At 35.1% G+C, this 26613-nt stretch overlaps 1 protein-coding gene across 2 annotated transcripts in view; it reads left to right on the top strand.

The window, feature by feature from the left end:
* Tfap-2 (transcription factor AP-2) overlaps window positions 1–26613 on the top strand; it is an 84196-nt gene that overhangs the window by 17853 nt on the left and 39730 nt on the right. Inside the window, exons 1-2 of one of the 2 annotated variants that reach the window (XM_070311366.1) lie at window positions 10252–10912; window positions 16796–17170. In XM_070311366.1, coding sequence (XP_070167467.1) covers window positions 10820–10912; window positions 16796–17170 — 468 coding nt within the window. In that variant the 5' untranslated portion in view covers window positions 10252–10819. Of the gene's footprint in view, window positions 1–10251; window positions 10913–16795; window positions 17171–26613 lie in introns of those variants that run through there. The other variant, XM_070311364.1, reaches the window with a different exon arrangement.

Raw genomic sequence — 26613 nt, 5'->3', positions numbered from 1 at the left:
CAATCTTACATCAATTTTAAATTCTCGTGTATTTTTCGTGTATTTTAATTCTTATGTATCAGTAGAAAATTACATTTTATCATCGGTGAAACGTTATCCAGAGATTCCATGAACGGAATCAAGCGTGACTAGGCTACAGTAAGAAATGTCGATGCATTTTCTGATTCCTCCTTCGATTTAACAATACGCGCCTCTCGCTACACTTCCGCAATATCGTGAATAATCAGCAATAACCGTCCACCATTCGCCGATACTGTAGCCCGTATCACAAAGTCCGAATATTCCATTGTTATGAATATAATACAAAATAAGAAAAATCGTTGCAAGCAATGGATCGACGTAAATATCTTAATAGGCATAAATTAAAGAGAAAGATAAGATAACGAAACCAACTGTTAGAAAAGAATGTAAGTCAATAAATTTTGTACATTAAATCAATATATTCTCTCGTTAATTTAGCATAGGACATATTATATACTTCCAAATGCTTTAGATTTTTATGGGAAAATGTAAAATAAAAAATTTTGTAATTTTAAGGTTTTTTGAAATTTTATTGCTTTTTCTTTTCTTCTTAAATAATTTTAATTTTAAATTTATATGTATATATTGTATATATATATGTATATATATATATGATTATATATATATATATATATATATATATATATATATATATGTATATACATATACATATATCGTTACATATAAAACAATATATTACATATATGTATGTCTTCATAATCGGAGATAAACATGCTGGTTCAGAGACAATCTTATTTATTGATACGATTGAACGGTATCTGCATGCTCTATCAATTGATTTGATTTGATTTATAAATTATTCAGCAAGTTGTGTCAACAAATACCTCCGCACTGCATATGCATTGTGGAGTGATTCGATTGTCAATGTGACAAGAAACAAGCATTCGCATTGATACGAAATCTTATTGTTGTCATGTCACTTTTTTTTTTCGTTAAAGAAGATTGTCGTGTTTTGTAGCATATTGTTTTATTTTTCCTGTTTCGGAAACGAATGTGTATATATCGGGATAAAGTAATGGCCGTAAGATTGTAAAGGAAATTTCCTTAACATCGTTTCCATTTGAGATATGTTAATGATCGTCTAAGATATACCGTATGTTGTTATGTACAAATTATATCGCGCGATACAAAGATATACGCGTACCTGTTATCGATGCAGGACGATAAAACGCGTGAATTACGGATACAAGTCAGGCACGAAATGTATACTCGAGCGAGATCACTTTTTACTAGCATACTTCGTTAATACGCAGTTCTTACGCGTCCTTGATTCTTGCAACGTAACCCTGTGTTTTCCGCAATTCTCTTCGCTCCAATATATTTTTGGAATATCTCGATCTATTTATCTAACGTAATAAGCGATGTCACGGAAATATACACAGTGCGGCTCGCGAGATTTCACTCCGGAGATCATTATTAATGAGATATCGATCACAGTTGTCAGACGTAACAAAAATATCTCAAATTATAGAAACATCGCGGTTTAATTAATTCTCCACGCGATAATTAATAAATAGCGCGGATGAATTAATTATCAGCTGAACGCTTGTAGGGAGTGCGCCTTTTAATACGAGCTTGCATTGTAGATTGTACTAGACGGTTAGTGCAACGGTATTCCTGCACGAGCGAACGTTATCACGATTAAAAGAAAAAGTGCCAGCCATGAACTTTCGCTCGTCCCGTTCTTCCTATTCTTTCGATTATCTTGACGAGTATCTTTACATCTTGACGCGAACGCAAGCGTGTTGTTCTCTCGCTGTCGATGATTCTGATGATCGCCGATGGCGATGAAGCCGCGATCAACTTTGGCGAAAGTATTTCGGAAAAGTTTAAATGCGAAAAATTTTTTTATCATTTTTTAAACATATCCTTTTGAAATTATTTTGTTGGAACGAGCAGGATATATTATCAAAGTCATCCATGATTTTTTGGTATCACTGATATTATTAATTAAAATCATTAATCGTTTATAAGCGAGTCTCGAATCTTCCTTAATTTGGCATAAAATTGTTTTGTAAGCTTGTACGCAAAGTATCTAATTCAGTAAATTAGTGAATTAAATTTTGATAATTTAATAATAATCTTATGAATGTAATGTAAGTAATAGGGAATTTCTTGTTTTTTTTAACTATTAATATTAAATTAGAATTAGAATTCTTTTTTAACTATTAATATTAATATCGTTTAATATTTTCAATCATTATTAGATAAAGCAATATTAATAATTACATCATTTAACAATTATTATAATATGAGATAATCTCAGATAAAAAATAGAATATCAATAATGACGTCATTTAAAAATTATTATAATAAAAAATAATTTTGGATAAAAAATAGAATTCCTATCAGTCCTTATTCGTTTCATATATTGTCTAACAATAAGTTAAAAATTCATAATTCACGCAATAGCCGTGAAATATTATCGTATATATAATTTTATGCAAATATTTAGCGGATGTTAATGCTTATGCATATTATATGTCTCCGTTAACTTTATCAAAGTACATCCGGGCTTCTCGCTGCGCGTAGCGATAAAACCCGAGATCGTCCAAACTGCATCTGACAGGAATTCAGTTCGAAGGCAAATCGCTAATTCTCGTAACAATGTTCCTCGCTGCATAACAGATCCACCTACCACGGTGCACACCTGTCTCTCTCGCTTCGTCTCTATCTCCCGTACCTAACAGCAGCCGTCCACTTTGGATTATGGTAGCCGGCTGCCTACGGGTCGTGAGATGATTGGTCGTTGGTACGTACGATATAGGCGATATTAGCATAACACGATCTAATTGATGCTGGTCGGATTATACGACTTTACCCGGCTGGCTGGCTGGCTGGCTGGCTGGCTCGCTGGCTGGTTGGCTATTGCTGCAACATTCTGCGGATCGGAGCCAAGTCTGTGTGCAATGCATGTTACTTGGTGGACGTGTATACTGTCCGCGTGCGTGTTTATATTTTGCATTGCGAACCTCGCAAAGAGCAAATAATCCGAAAAACGTGAGGAATAAATTTATAGTTTCCACCTCTCTGTTTTAGATTGGTGGATATAAATTCTTGTCAATTTAATTTTTGATTACGCTTTTGAGATAATAGTTTTCTTCAAACGTAATAGATTGTGTAAGCAAAATCGAATAAAAAATTTATAATTGCGTCAAATAATCGGCAGAAATATATCCTAACTTTTTAATATATTATTATTAAAAGGTATAAGAAGCGTATAAAAAAAAGATGTAAAATTAATTTAATTCGAAATTAAGAAAAGGTACGAAATTATTCCATCGTCGAATATCAGCAATGATCGATTATTATCGGCTATTCAAGATAATTACTTTAATAATCATCAATGCTGACAGTGACCGTCGTAAAGTCTAAATGACTATACTTTCTCTCTCTCTCTCTCTCATACATTAACATAACACGATCTAATTAGCGGTTGAGAAATCGCTAAGGAATATTACCGACGAAAGCATCGGCAAAAAACTCGTCTACGTTCTACAAATCAATACTAGATCAACGATAAAATTGATCGAGCAAACTAGATTCTTACGCGCCCGACTTACTGTCTGTTTAATTGTAAATAATAGCGCTACCTCGTTTTTGTTAATACTCATAGCGAGTGCTATAATATCGGTATCTTTTTTGTTGTAAAATGCGTAACGACAAGGCACATTGCGACTTTACTTGAATTGCATGGGATCGGATATACCAGTCATGAGACTTGTGTGTCGTTAGTTGAAATATTATTGTAGTACATTACGTGAGAAAAGGGGAACAGTATCTAAAAGCTGCACTCGAAAAGCCTACACTCTTAATAATTGCGAGAAACTCTTACGTTATTTCGCAAACATCGTGATATTTTATTTATATCCCCATGATCTTTAATTGGATAGAAAAATTTAAAAAGAATAGTTTTATATAATTCATATTTATTTTATATAATTCAAAATTTTTACTGGATTATAATGTTGAGTTAGCACAGAGCCTTAATCGCTAGCATAACTTCTGGCATAATAATCATCGCGACAAATGCTAAGAAATACATGTTTTGTTGCGATACAATATCCCGCTTGCTCGCGTCAATTGTTAAATGTCAGGACATCGGTGAATTTACATTTTAACATATCTCTATAATTTCATCATGATAATTCAAAGCGGACAAGCTTGTCATAAATAACGATATTTTATAATTATATAATTTATATGCGATAAAATATTGCAAAAGCATATAATTTTGCAAAAGATTGTAAAAGACATTACTTATTCAATAAAATACTTAATGAAAAATGATAATTATCTTGAGTAATATATTATTATAATTAAATATAATTTATTATATTTTATAATTTGTATACATTAGTTGCAAGTTATTATTTTTAATAATTTTTTTTTTTTCATTTTTTTTCATATTCGATAAATTTGCAATATTTTATATCTAACGAAGCATATAATATATTAAAAATTCTTCCGATCAAATATTTCTTTTTAAAATTGACAAGACGCGCGCTCACGTGTGTCTCACGTGTAACCGCGTGCGCGCGCGGGCACACATACACATAGGCGTAATCACAATCGACTATAGTCCCGTTAGCTTGAACCCTCCGGACCGGACTCCTGCCTCTATCTTCTGTCATATATACGCGAGTTTAATGTGCGCGCGTGTGTTCGTGCCGCGAAAAACAGACACACGCGCGCGCAACATCGTCCACTAACGTCGTCATCGAATTAACGGTGAATATCATTGTTGAATGCCGCGAATGATCGAGACTCGGCATATACGGGCAAAATTTTGCGGACCGACATGCCTATAATTACACAGTTTTATAGCAATCAAGATAAGAGCGAGTAAAAGCATAAATTTCAGATAGCCTGAGGAAAAATGCCAGCAGCGAGGAAAAGTTTACTTTTACGAAATTGTAAAAAAAAAAAAAAAAAAAAAAAAAAAAAAAAAAAAAAGTTGCGAAAAGGAATCTAATTAGATATTAATATTGAAAAGAGAGATTATCATATTTGTTATAACAATGTTATCTAAATGATCCTAATTATAGAGCCCGGATTATTATAAAAATCTTTCTCTGGAAAAATTCTCATATTTGATTAAAAATTTTAGATATTCTCTAATTATTTATTAACAAGTATTTCTCTGCGATATAAGACTTGTACATATTTCAATTCGATTTTGATTCTACTAAATTTATTTATTTAAATAATCATTGATCATGATAAGCATCACAACTGTCTCTGTCTTTTTCTTTCGGATCGGAGAAATAATAATGTTTATAACGCTAATTAGATTTAATTATTTACATTTCATTCGATTTGATTTAAAAAATGTGGACTATTTCCTATGACTGTATGTCTCTGGAAAATTATAAATACTATCTATTGTAAGACTTTTAATCTGACTGCCAAAACTATATATTATATTTTTATATATAGTATATTTTTTAAGTCATATACCTTACCATTTTATCAAGAGAGTCTAAAGAGTCTTTATCTCTTTTATTTAGCAAGATACGTCCGGATAATTCCGGTTTAACGCGAGAAAAAGATTTCATACTTTCAACAGGATATAAAATTTACAAGGTGCCACTGGTTTATATCCGCCATAAAAGTAGGATGTCGAAGTAGGGGGACAATTTGGCGGCGCGGTAGCATCACAACACCGTCCCCTCCGTCGCCCCGTAGACGATCCGTTAACTTGAGGTAAAGGCGACGCAAGGAAAAGCCCGGTAACGTGTGGTAAGATAAGGGCGTCATACGTTGGTTACCGTTGGGTGGCGTTGGATGGTCCGTTCGGAATGCCGTTTAGCGACTTCCCTCTCCTACCATCACCTTCATCCACGAGCTAGCTCTTTCTCTCTCTCTCTCTCTCTCTCTCTCTCTCTCTCTCTCTCTCTCTCTCTCTCTCTCTCTCTTCACCTTCCCTCCCTGCCCCTTTTCTTTTTCTCTCCCGCGTGTCTTTCATACTTGCACGCGTGAGTGCGTATTCTCGCAATCGCCGATCGTTGTCGAAGTTCCGATCTCGACCCTCTTCTCCTCGATCGACGCTTTGACGCAACGACGTACTTCATTTTCTGATAATAATTAGTTATGGTGGGAAGGAGGGGGGGAAGGAACATTCCTCGTGAAAAATTTATATACTTTGTAGAGAAAATTTTACGCGAGGTATTTTTAATCTTGAATCGTATAAAAAAAAAAAAAAATTGTGTATATAATCTTTCTCTTTACTTAATGATGAAATAGTGTTGTCTTGTATATTCAGTAATTTCTTATCGGAGGAATATGTGTCTAGAATTATCGCAAAGCGCGCGAGTCACGGAATCTCGGATTCTCGATTAAAATGCATAGTAATTGCGCTATTAATTTCTGATATGGGAGGGAAGCTGTCGGGTGAAGGTACAAAAATTACGGTGACGTAAATCTCTATGAAACGCAGTTTTGTTGCCCCAAAGAAGTACGATTAGAAATACGCGAACGCTCCCATGTGGAGATTTTCTCGAGAAAGGCCTCAAGCGCGAGCGATTATCGAAAGTTCGTGAAGTACGATGAAGCGGGATAAAATCCATGATCGTTATCGGCGAAAAGTGGGATGAAAAATCGCAAAGCGGTGTAACTACACCGCACGATGACCTATAAATTTATAATAAGCGATATAGTGTAGACAGATATTAATATAAAACGACAAAACGATGCATCAGCGTATCTTGTTTCGCGAGTCTTTTATTTTTCAATGGGAGAACTCATAATGTGTATACGCATCGTATAAATTTTTCTTAAGCGGATTAACGGTTAGCAAAGCTAATTCGAATCATCATAAATCTCACGTATGAGAGATAGCCGTGTGATTATTTCAGCTGATGTTTTTGACTGTTCGTTCTTTCTGCCAAATGAGCCATGGTCAAGAAGTCCCGAATGATGCTTCTAGATTCAAGAGATTCCTAAAAACATCTTATTTGGATGTGTTAATTTATTGGTCCGCCGATATCCGGGGTCCGTCAGTCGGAGAATGAAAAAAATTCAGAAGGAAAAAAGATCTTACAGAGACTCACGCGGTGGATAAACTCGTCCCGAGCGCTCTAGGAAGACATTTTTGTATCGGATGACAACATTATGGTCAATCGCGGCTTCACACTCTGACAGTCCATCGATATTATTTACAATGTTTCGCGCTCGAGAAAAAGAGAGAGAGAGGTGGGGGGGGGGGAGTACGTTTCTTTTCGTTACTGATTTATATTCATGATTTTTTAGCCGCCGAAACGAAATACATGATTAATCGAGAGCGATCGTGAGCGCGCGCGTATGTCATATCGAGTACCCATCAACGATCTCCCGATGATTAACTACCTGTGGAGGTATCGAGTTTCTATCTTTCAATTACGGGGAAAAAAAAAAGAAAGATGAGAATCGGGAAGATTCACGCAACGTAGCACGGCGCGGCTGTTTCCGGAACGTGTATCGTAATTAATGTAAAGATACATTTTCTTCTATAGCGTATCGATAACATAGAAAACTTATCATCGCAATTATAATGATCTCGATCTTCGTGTTTTACAAATAATTACTATCGAAGATCATTTATCATAGTCAAGATGATCGTTACAATGTATCCGTAACCGCGATTTATCGGGAAAAAAAGAAAAGAAAAAAAAAGCCGCGAGAAATATCTTTACTTATATTCTCTCCTTCTGTATTCCTGAAATACGCGTAATCGGCATCGAAAGTTACAACACTGTTACATCCTTCACGTATCGGTGTTGCTGCGCGAGCAAGTAGCCGAAGCATCAGAACCGCGCTCGCGCGGATATTTTTTTCCACCGAGGGAGGAGCATCCGGGTTTTATGCAGAAAGAGCGCGACGCGCTCATCGGACGTTTAACTTCGGCGTATAACATCGTGAATGGCTCTTCGCCCCGTAATTACGTTGCAAAATTTACACCGGCATAAATTACGCTCAGAAGTGTCGACGACCCGCAAAGCAACGGCTTGTATCCCCACGTACGTCCTTTTTCACCTTGCAAATTAATAGTAACTCCTACCGCCGTAAAAGTCTCTCTCTCTCTCTCTCTCTTTCTCTTTTCCTCTCTCTTTCTCTCGTTACACGCGGTTACATCTATGAATGAGCGTCAACGGGATATTTTTCCAAGCCGACCGTTTTATTTGTACGCATGATCAGTTTAAATAATTCGTTTGGCAGCGAACGTTAATCTTGGATCTAATAAACGGTAATATTGGCAGCGCGCTCCAATTCTATCCCTCGCCGCGCGTTAACAAATGTGACGTTTATAACGAATTGCAACGATCGCGTGCGGATAAGGTTTACGTTTCTTATCTCTCGTACGGCATAATATTGTTAGCACAAGATGATTTAATAACTGAAAGAAATGTTAGCATGAATTAATGGGAATATACTCTGACGAGAGAGAGAGAGAGAGAGAGAGAGAGAGAGAGAGAGAGAGAGAGAGAGAGAGAGAGAGAGAGAGAGAGAAATGACACAGTTTTGCAGCGTATATGCAGATAGAGAGACAATGTTAAATAATACAACTACGTGATATAAAGTATCTTTCTGATTGCACACACAAACTATCTTTTCAATCAATAAATTCTTAAAATATTTACAATAATTGATAATAAACTCTAAATAAATTCACTTAATAATAGTAAAAAAGAATTCTACGTTTCTTTTATTTGCATGCGAAAATCAAATAAATGTGATTCATGAATGATAAATTCGAAGACTCGGAATCTTGACATCTTTCATTTCTAGTGGCTGATGATGAATTAGTATATAGTTATCCAGAATCTTGTTTCTATTTTTCTCTATTGGCATGATTATGTAATGATAATTAATTTGATATATTGTACTAAAAGTACTTGAAAGTATCGTTTTATGGAAATATGAATATAAGAGGTAATTATATATTGATTTTTAATATCGAAAATTAAATATATACAATATATTGTATATATATGTATAATTAAATAACGCGTTTTTACTTCAAATACGATTTTTTACTTTAATTACGATTTAATAATTTAGATTTTTAGCCTCAGCGATATTTAATATTAAATATAAATATAATATGCGATAGTTATTCTAATTAAATATATTTTAATACAATTAATTAGATATATTGTACTCTTAAAAATATTGTTCTATAGAGATAATAATACGAGAGATTATATATTAATATTTAATATTGAAAAAATTAAAATATATATATATATATATATATATATATATATATATATATATATATATATATAATTAAATGACGCGTAAGATATTTCATCTTATTAATATTGTGAGATATTTCATCTCAAACAATCTGCCATTACAGTCATAATATTAATTCAGTCAAATTAATTGTACTATGAACCGCATGAAAATCTATTATTTCAAGATGCGCGCAGTACACAGGAGAGACGGTACAGCACACCCCTATCTAAACATCCCTAATGTAGGTAGAGACGAGCACGAGGAGCGAGACGCGCGCTCACCAACTCGGTGAACGTCGTACGGCATCGCGCCGACTATATCGACTCCTATTCGCTCGATCGTGGGACGTCCCATCGTCCATCGGATGGTGGGGACGCCGGTGCTAGGTCTTGTGCCACGTGGTGGCGCGTACCCTGGGGCAAAATTTCGGTCGTCGGTACGCGCGCACAAACGGGAGACCCTCTCGCTCTCTCTTTCTTCGCACCATCATCTTCCCTCCTCCCCGCGTGTCGCTCCTTCTATTTCACTCTGTCGCTCCTTTGACGGCGCTGGGACACCCGGCCGGATGGTAGGGCAGGATACTAAGGTGGTGTTCGCAGTAGGGTAGTGGTAGTAGTAGTAGTAGTAGTAGTAACTCTCGGTAAGAGCGCGGCATAGCACACCTCCCGTTTCGTCCGCGGCTCTCTTAGGTGTACACTTTCGTACGTTTCGCTCGACGTCCCCGTCGCTCAGTCGGTCGTCCGCAACACGACGCTCGATCAGCTGTTCCGTTCCGGCCGGGAAGAAACCGCGCGAACCTTGTACCTGTCGCTTCTCTTCTGTCGCGCGCGCGCGCGCGACCTCCCACCTCCCTCGTCCATCGTTTTCCCCGATTTTCACGGAAAACTGAGAATGTGAAATGACGTGGGAAGATAATCTTTAGAGGAATATTTAAAATCGACGAATCAATTTTTCGTTTTATTTTGTCTGTCGAAAAAAAATCGAGGGCAAGTTGATTAGTGATCGATGAAGGAAATGTTACGTGTCCCTATTCGTCTAAGATATTACCTTCGTTTTTTTCTCATTCTTCTTTCCTTTTAATGCGTAAATAATAGTATTTTTTTTTTATTTTTTTATTCCGACCGACAGAAATCATGCTCACGTGTAGTCTCACGCACGTTCCATGAAAGTTGACCTGTAATCTTTGCTATAATACTACTTTTGTCTTCCGTCCCTCCTTCGTAAAATCGCTTTTTTGATCCTACAACTATAACGACGCTCGAATCCGTCATATAGTCTCGTTACGCAGTTCGAAGAGTGTCTCTCGTCGCAATTTCGCGATTCAATGTGCCCGTCTCGACGTAGTGTACAGTGTATTCGATACGCGGATGTATCGCGGGATGCGTTAAGACGTTCGGACGAGAATCATCAACTTACGAGTGTGCCATGTATACGAAGAGGAAGGATCCGAGTGTTTGAAGTGATTTTCGGGTGACGCGAATCCCTCAAGGAGTACAGTGGCGTTCGCGCGCATTCTACCCGCTAATATTCCGGAACCGGCAAACTGGAGATCCTAGGGATGTTCCCGCCGCGCACGGAGGCGCCGACAGCCGACAAGCTGACGCTCTGCTACGCGCCCCACGTTGACATGACCACGGTCATCGAGGTCGAGGTGCGATGTACTCCAAATATTTATGTGCCCAAATTTAATTATTTCGTTCGATCTCGTGGTTCTTGCGCGTGAAAGATACCTACCCACCCCTTTGTCTTTGAAATATACTCCCCGATTACACGGGGAGTGCCATTTTCCTTTTCACAGTTTTGTAATTAATCTTGAAATCTCGTCGAATTTACGTGAAATTAAAGGCGCGAGAATCAAGATTTTTTTTTTTTTTTTTTACGCGTGCACCTTCTCCCCGTTATTACTTGCATTATCCATACGCGTTGACCATACGCGTGATAATTGTACGTAGCTGTTACACGAGTATATGGGTCAAAGTGCGTAAATATATGCGGCAATTACCTCTTCACTACGGCGACTGTGCGGACACGGCGGTTGCGCATTTTTAATTGTACATGCATTCGCAACGTTAATGAGTACCCTGTCAAACTTTAACTGATATTAATCCAAAGATAGGGATAATTATTGTGTACTCTTTCTCGAGGGCATTAATTTCGCTATTAATTTCATTTTCCCCCGTACTTACTTTACGTTATTTTTTACAAGCGCCTGTCTCCCGCGTATATGGAATGATTTATATATTACTTAATTTTCTAGAAGAACGAGCGAGTTTATTTTCTCGAAACACAAGGCGTATTTTTATCTCTTTACTTGAAACAAAATTCGCACAAAAATCCTATATCGCTTTGATACAAGCAATTACAGTTATTCGCAAGAATGTTTTTAAACTATAAGCCAACGATCGATAATTTCACGAAAATAAAAAGATCTTTGTAGATTTAACCGCTATCCATTTATTTCTAATACTTGAAATATATAATTTAACGAGGTGTACGTTTCTCGAATAAATTTTACTCCGCCAACGAATACAAATTAATTTTTATTCGAATGAAAAAACGTATTAAATTTTGATTCGAACACAGAGTATGATACAATGGTCGGCAACAATTTTGCATTATTAAGTTTATTATAGGTTTTCGGTACCGTTATATTTGATACAACTAACGCTATAAATATGGTCCTCTCCTCCGTATTCAAGATATTCGTGCCGACGGAATAATCGTTAAAACCGTCGATGAAAATGTGTCCGCGACACATATCCCTAATTTATTGTATTTTCCTACGAAATTATTTATTCCTAAGCTAAATAATCTAATAATTGTTAAAATCGCCGATGAAAATCTGTCCACGACACATATATTATTAATTTGTTTTTCCAATTAAAATTTCGAAATTATTTACGACTAATGGAATTATTTCATCACACGTATGTGTTATGGGCTATTAATTGTATGCGCGTGTAGTAACGGGGAACGTACTTTCTCCCACCTTATCAACGGTGATCTCAGCATGAAAGTTCGGCTCAACAGTGCTCTTTGCGAAAGAGGCTGCTGCTTTTGTGAATTGTTGCGGCGCGCCCGCGTTACCGATATCGTCATATAGAATTTCCATGTCATGTGCTCGTACGTCAACGATTTCTCCTCTTCGTTCTCGCGTAACAGTATTACGATCGATATCATTTTATTATTTGGCAATGAGCCTCTGAGAGCGCAAGTTACAGCGTGCTAGTTCGTAGGCGTCAGAAAACGTCATTCTCAGCAGCGATTCAACATGCTTGATCGCTTGAAGCGAGGAATGAGTACAAGACAAATACGCGTATACGCGATATTTAAAATACGCCTTTTCGACTTTCGACTTTCCTTTCCCGTCTTCAATCGCATGTATTCACATACTATGTACTTGTGGTGTTGAAATAATCTCTTCTTTCTCGGTGGAATCTCGTTATAATTTGTATCCTCATACTTTTTAACACATATTTTTACGTAAAAATCACACGGAGCAAACATTCAAACATTTTCGTGATGCGTTATTACATTAATTTTTAAAGAAATATATTTCGATCGTTATAATAATTTAGACACGAAGAAAGTACAATCAAACTTCTCGCATCTTTCAGCAAGCTGTTTTATATAACAATGCATTTCTCAACGCTTTGACATCTTGGTAGAAATTTTCGATATGTTATCGAAATTTCAAATTCTATTAGTTTTCGAAAGCATAATTTCACGAATTAAAGAATACCGTTGATAAATTTTACTTCATACATATTCTAATCTACATCAAGCATATAACTGCTATTAGTATTTCGAGCTCTGATTCATATGGTGAAATTCAAACGTGAGTCAAACGTGTCACCTTTAACCAGGTTTAATAATATCCATAGTTTCAAAACTAGTCAATCACAGCTGTTCCTTTGAAGAATGGAATGACTGTGATTGGCCAGTTTTAGAACTACGGATGTTATAGAATGAAAACGTAGTCGTACATTTTAAAGTGAAATTAGTAAAAGCACACGTTATCTCTTACGAAAGAAAATAATTAAATTTTATAAATATCATACAAATTATCTTATCTCTCACAGACTCTATAAAGAAAGCACATTGTGTATGAAATTATATTGCCCAGATCCGGATACAAAAATTTTATCTCGAAATATATTTTATATATATATATATATATCGTGTTTCTCATTGTGTTTTATATATATGTATGAGTAATATAGAATTCTAGAATATTATATATATTTATAGAGTGAGAAGGTTATACAGAGTGTTTCGAAATTAAATGTCAAAACTTTAAGAGCGTATGGGGGTTCGATAAACTAAGAAAATAGTTCTTTAGAGATTTCTGCTTATTTTTGCTTCGTTTTGAATAAAATCGCAAAAAAAAAAGAAACAAAAAGATTTTCACCCAAAAACTTAAAACAATATTATAATTATTAGGTTTATCGAAAAGTGATCATGAGATAAAAATTGTAGAGATAATGGAATTAAAAAAAGAGAATGAATTGAAGGATCCTCTAATTTTTACCTCAGGAGGATTTTAATTCACTCTCTTTTCTTAATTCCATGCTCTACAACTTTTATCTCATGATACTTTTATCTCATGATACTTTTCGATAAACGTAATAATTTTAGTTTTATTTTACATTTTTCGTTTCTTTTTTCGCGATTTTTCTCAAAACGAAGCAAAAACGAGCGAATCTCTAAAGAACTTTTTTTCTTGGTTTACCAATCCTCTATACGCTCCCGAAATTTTAACATTTAATTTCGAGACACCCTGTATATTTATAGAATGAGAAGAGTATATAATTTATGGAATATTTTTCACAAAATCATTTACATACATAAACGAATAAATAAGATATATTAAACAATTTGCGAGTAACTTGGTTTCTTAACTTTTATCCGTATAACCGCGAGCAAAATACAATAAAATTAGCAAAAAATTTGCATTTTTAAAGATTAGTCGTATTTATATATCACGGTAGGCCCTACGGGGCGAGCGTTCGTCGTGCGGCGATATTTAAAGGTCAATTACGGGAAAGATAGATGCGCGCGTATCTTCGTGTTCCATCATCCTCAACAAATCTCGAAGTATTCAATTCTCTACGGAAGGGTGAGTGGCACGCTCGTGCCCCCTGCTCGTTCCTAACAAATTCGAAGGAATTCGATGCGCTCAACGCCGCACACGCCTTCTCGGATATGCAGATACATAAGGGCATAACATTGCGAAGGTTGAAACTAGCGGTTGGCCCTTTCGCGGGCTTATAGAGACGTATCGAGATCGTATCGCGACGAACGAGGCCTAATGCGATGCGCCGGACTCAACGCGATGCGGCAAGAACTTCTCTTTTCGATATACCCGAGATACATAATATCCCCGGGTGATATTATCTACGTATGTAATGTACCGTACAATCGAGAACTCGCATCGCGAGATTACGCGGACCGGGCTAGAACGTGCGAGAAAATATCGATAGACCCGGTAAATCGAGATTTACGGATCTTACAATACGGAACTTATAATTACGGAAAGATATTATCGAGTTCTTCCATATGTGATCTTCCACAGATAAATCTCTAAACAAATTTTTTCCATCGAGCACTCGCTTATTCGTATTCAAGTACCCCGTACACGTTTCTTTTCTAATATTTTATAAATTCGATTTATTTGACGGAAAAATAAAATGTTACATAGATCGGAAAAAGTTTTCAAACATATAGGTATAAACTGTAACTGTAAAAAAATATTATTTTAACCAAATATATGTCGCAAAAATCGTTTGATGAAAAAATCTAGATATATTTATTGATATTATTAATATTATTTATAAAATAAAATAATCTGTATTATATTACCTTTGATACCTTTGCTCTATCGATTTATTATCACGCTATAGAAACATAATTAGAAAATGACAAAGAGATGTCTTACTTAAGGAAAAGGCATCGATTGTTAAGTTATTTGTATATTTATTTTTCTCTCTATTTCATTCTTTTTCTGTCAATCTGTTATAATAACCGGTGTCCTCTTGTTATTTGATAAATTTTGAAACCGGTTTGCTCCGCTTCTCATCGGTGTTATTTAAGTGATTAGGACGATTTCTAAATGCAGTAGATGCGATTAATTATATCCCGAAATTTCAAAATTACTATTGCAATTTTTATTACAATTATTATTATCATTAGTTCCATGATGTTATAACAATAATTTCTTTATTACTTTAAAAACAGTAATAATAATAATTACATTATGTACATATATCGATAACATATATATAACATTAATAATTTTAATAATTATTATTTTAAACAAGCGTATATTTATTATTCGAACTTTCGATGCTTTTTTTTATCTTACTTAAATGTGTCACGATTAGACAAAAAAGTCAATGAATTAATTGTAGACATAAAATTTGTAAATTTTATATTTGAATAGCATAGTTTTTATGTAGTTTATAACAAAAGTCAGGATATTAATCTGAAAAGAGCTTAATCTAAAAATATTAAAATAGGCTTTCTATAAAAGAATCTAAGAATTACGTGTAGATTTAATTGATAGAGGAAATTTCCCTGAGTTACTATGTAATTTTAGTTTACTCTACCTAACGCGCGATGTTTAAATCTTTCGCATTGGATGCAACGTGCGTGACGTACCTCTTATCCGAGAACGATCTGATGTGCGATGTAAATAGTCTGTAATTACCGCCATGAGAAGCGAATCCATCACAGGCGACTGTATGTAAGTCTTGTAAATGGAAGGAGATTGTCATTTTTTTTTCTGTTTCAGCGAAACTAATTGATTAATCTTTCGGTACCTTTTCTAGTAGCAAAACTTAGTACTAATATACAAGAACAATATACTTAAAGCTATCTTTTGCTCTTGTCAATTGAGGGAAAAAATAATTATACAGGATGTCAGCTCAATAAAACTTCAGAGTCTTATAGGAAATTGAATTTGAAACAAAAAAGTTCCCATAAACATAGATCCGCTTAAAAAGTTAAAGCTAATAAAAGGAAAGGCTTAAAAATTATAGCAAATAAACTTCGAAAAATGACATTTTTTTAATGATTTTTGAAAATAACTTCAAAACAATTCATTCATTTGAAAAATATAACAAAATTAATCTGGCTAATTAAATAACGAACTAAATTATACCAATCTCATTTCATTCTGATAAGGCGTTCAAAAGAAAATAAACTCAAAACAACGAAAAAAGATAAAGCTTGAAAAATCACCTTTCGATGGTCTTTATGTAAATTATTACATTCGTAGTGCAAACATAAAAATGTTCTTGTTGAATTTAAATCGTAACTAATTACTTATAGAGTAATTTATTAGTTATAACTTTTTAACGAAGCGTTTGCGGATCTATATTTATAGAAATTTTTTTGTCCCAAATTCAATTTCCTATAAGACCCTAAAGTTTTTATTGACCTGACCTGGAGATACCCTGGTATATACATCTTCGTGAAATATTATATTCTTATATTATATAATAATTAAATGTACCGTTTTATGTTTGCACAGGACCGTCTGACTGGTCATGGGGGCATCTCCTCACTGGGCGGCGGGAATTCGTCGCCCTATTCCGGTGCCCATCATCATGGACATCGGGGTAACGGAAACGGGGGCGGAATGCCCCACCACGGAGGCGCCTCTCTGCCGACCGCCTCCGACTTTCAACCCCCTTACTTTCCACCCCCGTTTCCCTCGCACCATCACGCGCCCGCTAGCCCCCAGCATCCCGGTCTTGGCCAACCGCAACACCTGGATTACCTCGTCAGCGATCCTTATACGCAAACGCTCAACACGTTGCATCAGCACCACTATAATCATCTGAGCGCTGCCGTCACCGCGGGCCAAAGGAGTGGCGATCTCAGGAGAGACGCCGAGCTTCACGTGGTAAGTGCTCTAAATATTTTTCTAGATAGTCCTTCTCTCTCTCTCTCTCTACAATACACTAACACAATAAAAGATCACGAAAGAATCAGATTCGTACAATTATCATGTTCCCATCTCATCATCGTTGGGGTAGATAGCTATATCTGATGCATTATAATGCAGTTTACAAGGATCAAAAATGACTTGAAAAGCTTTTCAGCGTCTTTATATGAAAGGAAAACAAGACATTTAAAAGAATATAAAGCTATGGAGAGAAAATGTTGCGCGACGTACAATTATAAAGAAATAATTGCTAGGATACGATACATATTGCTTTATAAAAAATGTCATTTGTTCAAGATTAAAAAGTACGAATGAAACGATGACGCGATATTTCGCGGTTATATTCAAATTAAAAAACACTCGGTGCGAATTACATTTAATCATATGCAAGGTTAAAGACAGTCGTATATAACTCTATTGTAAAATATAGTTGTATCAATCGTAAAAAAGATTGTACAGCCGAGTAACATACTTGACCGATTCGCATATGAATCTTACATTCCTTAACCCTTTGACTCCGAAACTGTTTATTCAGCAGCTCACACGCAGCAACGTATATAATCAATTTTACGCACTCCTCGGACAAATGTCAATGTCATGCACTTAAATTGTACATTCGAGAAGTTAAGTTTTTGCACATACTTAATATATCTCTTTTATTGTTCCATAGTTCAAGGATTACGATCGCTAGTTTGATCGATATTGTCTCGCCTTATTATCAATCTCACGATTATATGGCTATAAACGAGTGTTTTGCTTGTTTTCTGAATCTAAGATTAAATCTATATCAATGATTATTTGTCTGTAGCAACGATTCTGAATTAAATCTATATTAGTTTGATGAAACTTGGTTTTCTTTTTATTTTCAAAAGATATTTCGGAAAGCATTTCTTTTCATGCGAAAAGTCGAGAAATACAGAGTATCGTGTTGTTAATTATTAAATTTTCTAATAATAATAAAAAGCTAAAAAAAGAAAAAAGAAATTCTACCACGCATTTGTAATTATCAGTTGTTTATTATTAATTTTGATATTATATATTTTGCAAAAATATCCATTCATATTTATTAATCATAAATATTAATATATATCTTGTATACAGTAATTATTCGCGAAAATAACTCAACATACACGTTAAATGCGCGCAATGAAAAAGTTTAGATTTTTTGTACATCTCATTAAATTACAACTACAAGATCTTGATATATTTTCGTATAATATCCGATGTCGTTAATTAACGATCATCGCGTTAAATTTAATGATAATCGGCTTCTGGACAAATTTATCTAACATTATTAATCTGTAACATCGATATATTTAATTCAAAAAGAGAAGAATTATATGAAGTGAAAAGTGAAATTCAATTTATCCTACATAAAAATGGAAATCAAAATTAATTTTTCTAGATATACGTAAATTATGCAATTAAATTTATTATCATTGTTATTTCTCTCTCGTATCTAAATATGTTGCAGAAGAATTGCATTAGAAGGACAAGAGTTCTGATTTTGTCATGTCACATTAACAAATTTCGACGTAATCCTCTTATGTATTAATTTTTTTCCATAAAATTTCAATTCTTAACCCTCAGTTTTACCAAGGATTAATCAACCATTAATCTATCATTAATCGAAACGAAAGCTCTCGGGTCTTTAATGCGTATAATGTCGGATGCGATCCTTTCTCGTGGATCGCCAGCAAGATATTCGACGCGCGCGCACTCGGAAGCATATGGAAATCGCGGCGATGTCAATCGAGATCCGGTCACGTGCGTCGCTCGGATACCTCATTAGCGTATCGTCTGTCCGGCGTGTTATTTGTAGGACGCCGCCGCGCGCGCAGCGTCTTCGAGTCGGACGTAATAACGGGTGGTATCGATCTATTAGACGGGTCGCGGCCAATAAGTCGTGTCCCGTAACATCGGTGATTGCGATCATTGATCCTCTCGCGAGCGCGGCCGGACGTGGACGATCTCGTGGCTTCGTTGCCGCGCGCGACATTTGCATTTGCCACGGTACGGAATCGCCCGCTGCTGTAATGCGCCCTACGTGCGCCAAACCTCCCGTCCTTGAGAGATGTCTTTGATACAAGAATCTTTCACGCTTCTTATAAATTTTGCAATAGCTCTTTTATTATTTCCTGCAGGGTATCGTGCATCATAAAACATTAATTTCGCTAGTATTGTTTTTTGTATTACTTAGCATTTTTTGTTTTTTTTTTATTTGTAATACGTTTTTTAAATAATTTTTATGCTTTCGGAGATTATACTCGGGTGAAAAATAAAAACCAAAATAAATAAGCAAAATTCTTTTTAATTTTTTTTCTGGAAAGGCAAATACTTTGTCTTTTTTTAAAGAAATATAAATATTAAACGATTCTCATATAAATTAAATTCCATATGTTTATCTATTATAATTGAAAAAATGTATATTTATACGATCAGGTAAAAATTAAAAGTTAAAAGTTACATAATTTCTTCTCAATTATTTTTTCCAATATAAATAAGCTTAATATAATGAGAATGCAGCAGCATTGTTTAATGACAATAAAATATTCCTTAAGCAATTACACGTTCGATTTAATATACAATTTGCTCGCATTATATTATATCCAGTAATATCATCCAGATGTATTGGATAATTGATTTCTCTCTTTCTTCCTCTTAAAGCCTTAATATTTATTATAAGAATAGTATTTGTGTGGTCCACCTTGCGCACGCTCGGCAGTCACGAAAACACCACCCTAATTACCGCGTCAACACAGGCTATTGCCGTCATTTCTATGCGGATTACGTTTGGCCGATTTCCAAAGGTGTCGTGTAACGCGAAGGAAATACGTTCGATGAAATTCGACACGTGTACGACGAATGCATGCGTTTTTACACAAGTCCGTTCGTTTCGCACACCTCGAATTTTAGAACGCGATGCAGAAGAGCACGGCGGTTTGTCGCAGGAAGCATCTGTCCATGCCATATGCAGGCTCGAGTTGCCGTGTCGGCGTTTTATCGAAGACCATGATTATTTTCTGGCCGTATGATTAAGGGACGCGCATACGATATCGTGTATACTGCTACCGTAATTTGCACGTCGACTAAACTACTGTCGAACAAGTTGTCGTATATAGGAACTAATAAGAATTTTACATACGGATGTTATCGATTTGAATCTTTTCTTTTGACATTAATTTTGATACTAAAAATAACAAGGCCTCTAAAGTTTAAATGATTAAAATTAAATAGTATTTTGTAAATTAATTTTACAGACAAATATAAATGAAAAGATGTTATTCAAAATTTAATATTAAATAATAATATTAAATGATAATATTAATTCAATATTAAATTAAATTTTACTTTAACAAATTATTGCTGAGATATTGAATGATAAAAATTATGAAGACAAAACATTGTTCTATCAAAAGTAATGAAATAACAAATTATAGTTAATACAGTAGTGTAAAAAATAATTTAATAATATCAGTGGTTGCAATGTATTGTACAAAGATAGATCCGAAAACACTTTATCCATCTGCGATCAAAAGCACGTTATCGATTATCTCAAACATCGTACCCTCTCGATGCTATTTCTTTCTAAGCCGACGGGCATTCTTCTAGGAAGGGTGGGTATCTCTAATTTTAATGAAATCTCACAATGCCATGCTTTCGATTTCCTACACTACAATATTGAATCAAGTACGGGAATTACAATTTTCTAATGATTAATGACACTTTTTGTATTACATTATTTTCTTTACAAGAAAATTAATACAATATTATTAGGTTACTGTACAAACATTTGTACAATTGTATAAATATTGACTTTGAAAAATGTGCATTAACTGCGAGATCGAGAAGTTTACTCAATATAGACATATTTTAAACAGATTGAAATAAATCGTGAGTTCTTGATAATTATTATCATCTATCATAATTCTTTAATGCATGAATTTATCATAAATAATTAATCAGCATGAGTGAAGATCATCGCTTAGGTTAAAAAAAAATAAATAAAAAAATAAAAATCTGCAATCATTAATAATGGAGTAGCAACCGCGATAAAAAGAAAAAAGGAAATAATAATTAACAAGTTTAAAAGATATGGACAAGGAGATTATGTCACAAGCAATTATAATTATTATACCGCACGCATGTGTATATTACCAGGATATAAATGCGATCGCATGAATTTACATCTAGAATGTCAATACTTATTCGTTAATTAGTTTATTACGTGTATAATAAATCGGTTATTTAATTGCGACTGAAACTAAAACCTCTCAAAGTACTCGTGTCCTGAATAATTTATGATGTATTAAATCTCAGTTAAAAAGGTGAATTTAGCATTTATATACATATTTGTATTGAAATTTGACGTCTTTTTAGATTAATGGAGATACATTTTTTTCTCTTAATATAAAGAAGCTATAAATTTCACACAATGAGCAAAATTAATAATATCTAATAACTACAATAAAAATAATACTGTAAATTATTTTTGATTAGTTGAATACAACATATTTATAAAATGTTGTTGAAACTTTCCATCAAATTATTTATAAATTAATGAACGCCGGAGAGAATTTTGTTGTGTGCGATTATTACAAGCAATTATAGAAAAGATATTACTTTTAATCTAATCGACGATTATCTTAATATTTCGTCTTATATATATATATATATATATATATATATATATATATATATATATATATATATATATATATATAAGCGATTTCCAGAGCTCGCCGTCAAGATTGTCAAAATGGAGTGAAGTCGTAGAAACCGATGAAACGGTGCAGATAAACGCGACTCTTGCGATAGATAGGCAACGATAAATAGTACACGCGGTTTATCGCGAGAAATCCAGCAGATTTAACGACGGGGAATGCGAGGATCCACGGTTACTCCATGCCCGTCATAAGACGTGACTTTCGGATCCGCTCGGAGGCAAGGCACTCCGGAGGGAAGATTTATTCATGGGACACGAAGTCTTAAGCCTCAGCCAGTTCTCCGGAAACTATATACTCGGTGTCTTCGCATAGTTCGCCATAGTTAGGAAACTTGAGCGTTTTGGATATTAAACGCATCTCTCCCGTCCCGCGTCTGCGCGTCTCTATCACCCCGCGGTGGTTGCTCGAAGTGTCCCCGTCGTTAATGCTGATAACTAGACCGGCATGAGGAACAGCGCGACAATTTGGCGGGCGAAATTTCCATCCTGCGTATAATCGTCGCCGCACCGGCTACAATATATCACCGCGTGTAGTCAGATCAGTACTCGATCCGATCTGTGCTATATAATAGCGCTCCATTAGGAGGATCATTGATTAGATCCCGTCATACGATTATCCGATTAATGAGCAATCCTATAATTACACGTAAATAGCGATGCAATCACTGCGATGCAAATCCGCGCTTGTTCACAAGTAGCATACTACCCTCCATCTTCTTTTTTCTCCCCCCCCCCCTTTTTTTAATCTCATAAAGTATAGCTTTATATCTTTTCCAATAAGCTTATTAATTGTGATAAAATTGATTTATGTTTTGTGAGATTGAATATGTATTGCGAGTCATGCAGTTGTTAAATAATGATGCAATAATGTAATCAAAATGCGGTAATATCAATTTCAGAAATTTATAAACTTGTTTGCTAGCAATAATGGCTCGCAATTATCACAGCTATTTCATGTAACAATAGCGACGAAACAATTAGCTTTTAGTATTAATATCGAAATTTTAATTGGTCGCGTTTTTCTGATATTATTCTGTAAAAGTAATATTTTTGCGCAAATTTGCGACAATTTCGCAAAATTCCATTATATCTATGAAATAAACTAACTCTTCCCAACCACCCGTGCGCGATCCTTGGTTTTCTCGCTGCGTCCCGTTAAGTAATTTACTTATTAAATTTTGGGCTGACCTTTGGCATTCCATCGGGGAGGATGCCACGGACGTTTGCTTTGAGGCAAATATGCTAAGCAGTACGATGCCTAAGATGATGCTAAAAGGTATCTCCAAAGGGTGAACAAACCCGCATCTTGCGTTATTAGTAAATCGCGTTTTACACATAACATCATCTATGCCTTCAACTCAAAAAATGCCGACACAAATCAATCCAATTTATAGCCTAAATATATTTTATATCATTATATAATTATTTATAGCGGAGGAAGATATAAAATTTTTATAAAAAAAATATCGACAAAGACAAAATGCTTGATATATTGATAATAAACATAACGAACTCCTTAACGCTTTCTCTCCTTCTCCTCGATCCTTATCATATCTTGAACAGAACGAGCGCGCTTCTGAAAGAGATCACAATGCCAATAATCAACCAAGTGGATCGACCGATTCCAATAGCTTTATCCTTGAAAACGCGAAGGCGATGCTCCGTCGTATCCTCCCCTTGCGTTTCATTGTGACGGTACCTCGACTAGACCCCTTTAGCGTCCTTATGCTCGAGAGAGTAGCGTTTACGACGGAGGCTTTCGACTAAAAGGGGTTTTGGATATTCGAGAAATCGGCACCATTGTTGCGCCTTCGCTGCTAGAAAGAGTTGAGGGCTTGTTGTTTAATCGTCCGCGCGAACAAGACGTGGTTGGATTAGTATCGGAATTTATGTGTTATTCTAGAGATAAAAAGAATAAATGAATCGAGTGAATTTCGTTTTCAAAGTATCCGTAAGTATTACATTCGATGTGCAAGATATTTTAAAAATTCTCGCATCTTTAGATTACAAGATTTTTTTTGGCTCTCTCTAGTTCTTTAACAAGGTCTCTAAAATCTATATCAAATTGTATTAAAGCTCTGATGACTTGTTAGAGAATATATTCGTTATTTGAATGTGTTTCGTGTAGTAAAACATACGTCTATATATGTATATAGTTTTATATTTTTGCAATACTGCTGAAAGCATGTACGAATTATCTCAGCAATTTCAAACATTCGCGACGCGTTTCTCGGTACGTATGTTCGTGACGTAAATAATATATTTACTTATAACTGTAGATACTCGATATTGCAACGAGAAGGAATTACATAATAGGAGATAAATCGCCGCACAAGAATGCAGGCGAACATATTAGAGACGTCGGTGTTCGTCTCGTAGCGTGGCTCGCGAGAACTGATCATGCCATCATTTATCAGTATCGACATTACCGTGATCATATATACGTGATTTTATTTGACCGAAGCGTTTAACGAGAGAAAGGCGATCACATTTCATCTCATTAGTCGGCATGGCACGGTTACATCAACGTATAAATATCGCGGACTCGTCAATAAGTCCAGAAAGCAGTTCCGAGCACGTTAATTAACCGTACGTTGTAACTTTTTTTCGTTCCCGTGAAAGTCCAAGTTCCCGGATGAAGTCGGCATTACGCGACACATAAAACGTATAATTTTCGATTTCCTAATCATAGGACACGAATTCGGACAGTCATGACCTTAATGCTCTCCCGTATCTGCCAAACAATTTTCCGCAAAATGTTGTCGTAGCGACGCTATCGATCATATTAGGCTCGTTAGACATATTTGCTAATTCGAACGCGCAATACGCTACATTAGAATGATGAATCGATCTAATAGCCTCGATTTCACGGAAATGACAAATCTAAAATCCGAACGCGTGGGTACCCTCTTCTCGAACGGTTGAAGTTGACATTTGACCGGTCAGTGTCTAAAACGTCGGCGCGCGATCGCGTGATATCTCGCAATTTTCTCCAAATTAATCGAACGGAATTGAGAATCACACGCAACACGTCCCGAGTATCACCACCTTCAAACGAACATGTTGATTTACTGAATTGATCTCGCAAGGAAGGAGTTCTGTAGAATTGCTGCTCAAAATTACCGTGAGATAATAAAATTGTGATATTTTATTAAATTTCTTTCTTTTTTTAAGAAAAACGTAATTATAAAATTTTTATGCACGCGAACTTTTAAATCAATTGCAACGTTATTGAGAGAGACAGAATACGAGCGGAGGGAGGACGATTTGGCAAAGAAATCCAAGAGACTCATTCGTAGTAATTTCTTTTACGATGTGATTCGTAGAAAAGGAATCTAGAACAATAATGACAAGGACTCGTAATATAACTGTGAAATGGGACAGACTGAATGAAGTCGCCATTTTTTTCCCTCCTTGGTGATCAATATCGAGAGCATATATTCGTTTTATATTTAGTTTCTTAAAAGACATTCGCTTGGTCCTACCGTATCCGCTTATCGTCCTGGATACACGCGCGTATTTATTATGACACATGTCAAAATGAATTTTTACATCGTACCATTAAATGAACGATAAATAAAACGTTTATTGCGATTTCTAACAAATAATTACAAAAGTAGAAAATATTGTGAGTGTGTTTATACTTTGACGAAGAATTTTTAAATTCATGAAATTTGCAGATTAGTTGAAAAAAAAAACGATAGAAGAATTCAGGTGGTTTAACAGCACAATCAGTGTTAAAAATTGAAATAATTGTTGATTCCAATTGATCGAATTATTATTTAGGAAACATCGCGTTATGAAGCTCGCCAAACCAAAGTGGAGCTCGCGACTTTTGAAACATCTCGTATATATCGATAAGTATCTACGAGTGACTTTAAACAGCCGCGCTCCTATATTTATAGTAGAGAATAACACGAGTAATTATTATACTTGTTCGTCCTCATCGATGACATAAGAGAACATTTATAGCGAGAGGATTCTTGCCGGTGTCCTTACATGCGCATTCGCGATTTCAACTCTATCTCCTCTCTTCGCCTTCTATTAAAACCCTATTATACGTTGATTGATACAAGCCGTCGCGCAAAGTAAATTGAGATTATTTGCGAGACGAAAAGCTACAAATGAGCTCCGATGAAGAATTTGCAATGAAATAGAGAAAAGGGAAATAGAATCTCTTGGATCTATATGCCGTTGTTTATTGAATTTATAGTGATTTATCGGTCGACGGAGAGAGAGAAAGAGAGAGAAAGAAAGATACCATGATATCTTCGATCATTTTCATCTTTTTTTTTTTTAAGAGTTTTGTTTAAACATGAATCGCGCTTTTGTCGTGAGCTTAAGTCTGACAGTACGATGAACATATATATAACGTTTTTTGACGAGTCATCATCCATTTCTCAATATGGCGAGAGTAATGCGAATGTTGAAATATGTATACGTAAGATAGTAATTTCGTGACCTGAAAGGATAGATTCATATCTTTCTCGTTCTTCTAACAGGAAAACATTGCACGCACGCTCGATTTTGTAATTTAAAAATATAAGTTTTATTCTCTTTACACACACTTTTACTATTATATCCTTTGAATTGATAAGACTTTTTCACAAGCTTTCTAAGATAATTAAAATGAAGCAATCATTAATTTATTGATATTCGTATTAACGATCTGTCT

The sequence above is a fragment of the Polyergus mexicanus genome, unplaced genomic scaffold (assembly GCF_030449975.1).
Source record: "Polyergus mexicanus isolate NDT 795.1 unplaced genomic scaffold, iyPolMexi1.0 SCAF_19, whole genome shotgun sequence".
NCBI lineage: Eukaryota > Metazoa > Arthropoda > Insecta > Hymenoptera > Formicidae > Polyergus > Polyergus mexicanus.
The sequence above is the reverse complement of the archived record's forward strand: the minus strand, read 5'-3'. Positions and strand labels throughout refer to the sequence as shown.